Source organism: Chrysemys picta, chromosome 12 (genome assembly GCF_011386835.1).
Source record: "Chrysemys picta bellii isolate R12L10 chromosome 12, ASM1138683v2, whole genome shotgun sequence".
NCBI lineage: Eukaryota > Metazoa > Chordata > Testudines > Emydidae > Chrysemys > Chrysemys picta.
The window spans coordinates 3837289-3843189 of NC_088802.1; the positions used below are offsets into that span (position 1 = coordinate 3837289).

General features: G+C 62.3%; 1 protein-coding gene across 1 annotated transcript; it reads right to left on the reverse strand.

The window, feature by feature from the left end:
• Nucleotides 1-6: 6 nt before the first annotated feature.
• On the reverse strand, nt 7-4729 carry LOC101938043 (flotillin-1). The gene is given in 9 exon segments (XM_065563134.1): nt 7-503; nt 819-914; nt 1117-1236; nt 1356-1499; nt 1926-2016; nt 2269-2312; nt 2314-2345; nt 3604-3664; nt 4612-4729. Coding segments are annotated over 8 exon segments (879 nt in total). The 5' UTR covers nt 3647-3664; nt 4612-4729; the 3' UTR covers nt 7-194.
• Between the last annotated feature and the right edge of the window lie 1172 nt (nt 4730-5901).

The window sequence follows — 5901 nt, forward strand, 5'->3', positions numbered from 1 at the left end:
CACTGGACGGGTCGTCGTTGATGCCGCTGGGCGGCGAAGACATGTGGGGCCAGAGATGCCACCAGGGGCCGGCCAAGGGGCGCCAAGAGCAAAGGGTGGAGTCATCGGGCAGGGAAGGAAGCCAAGAGGGTCAACCCACCAGGCTGTCCAGAGACAAGCTGCAGGGGGTCAAAGGTCAGCATTGGGGTCAGGGGTCACAGGTCAATAGCTGTGGGTTGGCCATCTCTGGCCATCACATCGACGTGCCTGACCTGCTGGGTTACGGTGCCCCATGGTGCCCAGACGCCCGGGTCAGGGGCTCGCATTGGGGGGGCCCTGATCCCCCTACCCCCGTCCCCAGGGCGTCTCACCTGCAGCTGATAGGCCAGGTCGGACTCGGCCTTGCGGGTGTTCACCTCGATGTCGTAGGTGGCTTTCTTCAGCTCGTAGTCCCGCTGCGCCTTGGCCATCTCGATCTCGCTTAAGTACTGGGCAGAGAGCTTCTCCTGCTTCGCCTTGGCCTCCTGCGGGCGCGGGGGTCAGACCCACGGTAACCCCTGTCCCCCATCAGAGCCACGGGCCGGCCGGTATCCCCTGCCCAGTCTGACCCCCGGGCTGGCTGGCCCGTGCTCCCCACCCCCGGGTCAGAGCTGCAGGCCGGCCGGCCCATGTCCCCCTGCCCCCGGGTCATTGCTGCAGGCTGGCGGGCCCGTGCTCCCCGCCCCTAGATCTGACCCAGTCAGCCTGGAATTCCCCACCCCTGGATCAGACCCCCCATGGACCCAGCCAGCTGGAATCCCTCTGCCCCCCCGGGTCAGACCCACGCATTCAGCACTCACCTTGATGCCGGCGTCTCTCTTGGCCTCAGCTTCCCCCATCCGGGCGTCTTTCTGCACCTGGGCGGTCCTGGCTTTCCCCAGTGAGTGCAGATAATCCTGGGGCAACGCCGGGGCAGGGAGGGGGAGAACAGAACAGAGACAGACACCTCAGTCACGCCACGCAGCCTGGCTGGAGCCTATTCCCCTCTAGGGGGCACCGGTTCCCATCCGCCCTGGGGCCGGGCAGGGACTGGCTGGCTCCGGGCTGGGAATGGGGACACGGGGCCTTTCCCCTCTAGGGGGCGCCGTTCTCCCTTACCTGGTCATCGTGAATGTCCTTGAGCGTGTAGCTCACCACGCTGATGCCCATGTTGACCAGGTCTGAAGAGGCCACTTTAAAAACCTGCTCTGAGAACTTCTTCCGATCCTTGTAGATTTCCTGCCCGGGGCGGGGAGACAAGGGGTGAGTCGGGGTGGGGGCGGGGCTGGGACAGACACATGGGGCGGCAGGTCTGACCCCCCAGCAAGGGGCTGACCCCCCAGCCGCTGGCCCCTCACCTCCACAGTCATGTGGGCCATGATGGCCCGCTGATGCCCCTCCAGCGTCTCCAGCGCGATGTGGGTGATCTCGCTCTCCGACTTGCCGAGGAACATCTGGCAGGCAGCCGCCAGCATCTCCTTGTTCTGGCCCTGTATCTTCACCTGCCGGAGCGAGGGGATGAGAGGGGGGAGGGATGGAGCCCCCTGCCCCCGACACCCCTCCCTGAGACCTCCAGGGATGCTCCAGGGGTGGGGCGCCTTCCCCTTTAAGAGGAAGAGGCTATTGCCCGCACCCCGACAACAGCTGCCTGGAGACCGTATCCATGGTGGTCAAGGGGGCATCATTGGACAGGTACCAATGGGGAAATGGGGTGGATGAGCCAGGCTGGGCAGGTACCATCAGGGAAAATGGAGGGGGGGGGGGTTATGAGCCAGGCTGGGCAGGTACCACTGGGGGAAATATGGGGGTGAGTGGTAGGTACCATTGGGGGGGACTGGGTAGCTGGATGGTTTCCTAGGTGATCCCGACGCTGTTCCCTCCTCCCTGGGGTTTCCGCAGCGACCTCGGAGTCAGGGGACGCCGGTTACCTGGGCGATGCCGGTGACAGAGATGGGGACCCCGTGCCGGGTATAAACCTTCTCGCTCTTCACGTTCAGGGTCAGCGTGTTCAAGGAGATCCTGTGGGGAAAGCAGGGGGGTCAGGAGAGGGGACACCCCCACTCCCCCTATGGACCCATCCAGCCCTGTATCCCCACCCCCACACTCTGATTCCTCCCTGCCCCAAAGCCCGAGCTCTGACCCCTCCTCAGTCCTGGCAACCCCTGCCCCAGCGGGGTGACGGGGGGTCCCCTACAGACTTGGGGAGCGCAGGGACGAGCCAGGGAGCCCTGACCTAGGGGCTCTCTGCGGAGGGGGGTTTTGGAGACTCACCTCTGGATCTGCTGGATGCAGGGGAGGACGAAGACCCGGCCCCCCTGCCACCATCACTGGGGGGCTGCGGCAGAAGCCTAGGGGGAGGGGAGGAGAGTGTTAGCCGCCACTGGGCGCTGAGATGCAGCCGCCTCTGGGGTGGGACAGCCGGGAAACAGCCGCGTGGAACAGCGACGCTGCACGGGGAGGGCTCGCCCATGGTTGAGATACAGCCAGCTGTGGGGTGGCTGGCTGGGGAACAGCCATGTAGAACAGGGACGCTGCATGCCGCTGAGATGCAGCTGCCTCTAGGGTGGGCAGCTGGGGAACGTGCCGTGAATCCTGAACAATTTGAAACCACTGGGGAAATTTTAAGGAGGCAGGAAGTGAGCTCAGCTGGGACACCGGGGTCGCAACACGACTTCAGAGTGACTGAGACTGATTTTAAGTCTTGCTCCCCACAGCCCAGCTCCCCCGGCCGAGCCCCCTGCCCTGCTCCCCACAGCCCAGCTCCCCCTGTTGCCCCCGCCCTGCTCCCCACAGCCCAGCTCCCCCAAACGAGCCCCCACCCCGCTCCCCACAGCCCAGCTCCCCCGAACAAGCCCCCGCCCTGCTCCCCACAGCCCAGCTCCCCCTGCTGCCCCCACCCTGCTCCCCACAGCCCAGCTCCCCCTGCTGCCCCCCACAGCCCAGCTCCCCCAAATGAGCCCCCACCCCCGCTCCCCACAGCCCAGCTCCCCCAAACGAGCCCCCCGCCCTGCTCCCCACAGCCCAGCTCCCCCTGCTACCCCCACCCTGCTCCCCACAGCCCAGCTCCCCCTGCTGCCCCCGCCCCGCTCCCCACAGCATAGTGCCCCCGTCCGAGCCCCCACTCACTCCCTGCTGCCCCCCACCCTGCTCCTTGCTGTTCCCCAGTGGCCATTAGTGATGCAGAAAAGAGGATTTGATCTTTAACCATCAGATTAGCTCCTGCTCTCCCCCCCCCCCCCGCCCCCAGGCCCATCCCCTGGGAGCAGGTGATGTCACTGGCTCAGATCCCAGCTCTTCACTGCTGGGTATTTCAGGCTGGCTCAGGGAGGGGGGGGGCGAGTCCCATAAGTGGGAGGCTGGGGGGGGAGCTCTCCCACTGTGCTGGGGGGCTCCAACTCCAGTCCCTGGTCCGGGTTTCTCCCGGGGATCGGGCCCCTAACGAGCTCGTGGCATTAGGCCCAGGTCTCAGCCGGCTGATGGGGCCGCCCCAGCAGTGTGGGGGTGGGGCTGGGGGTTAGGGGTCCCAGGAGGGGGAGGGGGCAGCATCAGGCTCCTACCCTGGGATCGTCTCTTCCCACATGAGACTAGCAGGGGGGAGCCACTCACCCGAGACCACCATGGCCTCATTGGGGCCACACGTAAAGAACATCCTGATGCTGGAGGAATCCTGAAAGAGATGAGAGCGACTCAAATCGAACCCAGGAGTCCTGACTCCCAGCCCCCCCCACCCCCGCTCTAGCCCCTAGACCCCACTCCCCTCCCAGAGCCAGGGAGAGAACCCAGGAGTCCTGGCTCCCCCCCCGCTCTAACCACTAGACCTCACTCCACTCCCAGAGCCAGGGAGAGAACCCAGGAGTCTGGGCTATTTTCCCCTCTCCCGCCAGGCGGTGGCGCGGATAATAACAGACCCATCCCTGGCCAGACTCCAGCTGAGCCCCAGGGAGCTCCCCACCCACCTGCTGCCTGCGCCCCACAGAGCCGCTGCTGGTTCCGCCCAGCGGGGGAGGGGATCAGTGGGGTCCCGTCCACCCCTTGCAGCCCCCCCATCCCACCCCCAGCTGTGCACCCCACGTCAACCCTGTGCTTCGGCCCCGACCCCCATCTCGGCCCATGCACTCCGCCTGTGCATTCCCCGACCCCCATCTCCACCCATGCACCCCCCGATCCCCCCCTCTCTGCCCGTGCACCCCCCGACCCCCATCTCTGCCCGTGCCCCCCCTCCGTCTGTGCACCCCCATCCCCCATCTCCGCCCATGCACCCCCCGACCCCCCTTCTCTGCCCGTGCACCCCCTCCGCCTGTGCACTCCCCCACCCCCATCTCCACCCATGCACCCCCGATCCCCCCTCTCTGCCCGTGCACCCCCTCCGCCTGTGCACTCCCCGACCCCCATCTCCACCCATGCACCCCCGATCCCCCCTCTCTGCCCGTGCACCCCCCCCGACCCCCATCTCGGCCCATGCTCCCCCCCCTGCCCATGCACCCCCCGACCCCCATCTCGGCCCATGCCCCCCCTCCTCCTGTGCACCCCCCGAGCCCCATCTCGGCCCATGCCCCCCCTCCTCCTGTGCACCCCCCGAGCCCCATCTCCGCCTGTGCACCCCCCCCCCCCCACCTTTGCTACCGGGTCTCTCGCTCCGACCAGCTCCCCGTCTGTCTGTCTGTCCCTCCTGCTGCAAACACGCCCCACCCTCCTGTGACCGCCGCTATCCCGTCAGCCCCCGCACTTTTCCCAGGGCCGGGGCGGTGCTGCCACCTGCTGGTCTCAGCCCCGCGTGGCAACCAGGCAGCTGCCGGGGGCTGGCTGGGGTGTCTCCCACAGGAATTGAAATTGGGAGGGAGGTCAGGGCCGATGGAGGTGGGCTGTATCTAGGGTGACCAGATGTCCCGATTTTATAGGGACAGTCCCAATTTTGGGGTCTTTTTCTTATATAGGCTCCTATTACCCCCCCACCCCCGTCCTGATTTTTCACACTTGCTGTCTGGCCACCCTATATGGCACCATAGTAGAACTGAAAAATGTTTCATGACCATTTTATTAGATTTAACTCATATTTTAAAATCATCACACAAATTAAAGTTGGCTGTTCAAGCCTCCTATGAAGCATGACAGCTACATCCTTCTTGGTTTCTTGTTGTAATTTTTCACAACTCTGTTAATGAACTTCTTGAATGCATCGTGTTCATCTTCAGTGGCTTCTCGTGTGTCCGGTACTTCCATTCCTTCAATCGATATGCGCATTAGTTCATTCACATGGTCAAGCAGAAGCGACGTCTTTCAGAACACAAAATTCTATTAAATGAGGAAAAAGAACGCTCAACTGTAGCTGTTGTGACTGGGAGTAGCAGGAGATGAATTCCTACTTCTTTCATCCCAGGAAACAGAGCACAAAGATCGGGTCGAGCCACTAGTGATGATAAAAAAGAAGTTGAAGTCAAATCTTCATTCATTCGTTGTATGATATTCCACTCGGTGTTCAAATTCTCTATTCTGTCCTGAGCACATGGCAGCCCCATTGCTGGTAGTGCCTCACTCCACTCAACTGTCGGTGTTTTATGGGACAGGTATCTGTAAAACCTACGTAGAGGTTGAGTAGAATCTAGAAGTCGCTGTTGTAGATTTTTAAGAATCAAGTCTGTGTACTTTTTCAGTTGTCTTAACAAACACGTCTTGTCCTCTTCACTTAAGGATTCAATATAAATGCCTTCATTAGTCAACTTCTGGACTGAAGTCTTTGCTTCTCCCAGTACATTTTCAATGGATAGCTCTCTGATTGATCCAAATGTAGCTTCTATTGCTGGACAAAGATCTACTACTGTTGTAGCAGATACCTGGATGGCATTGTTTAATGACCCAAGTGGTTCCAACAGTAGACTTACAAGAGAGAGAATGGCAATAGTCTTC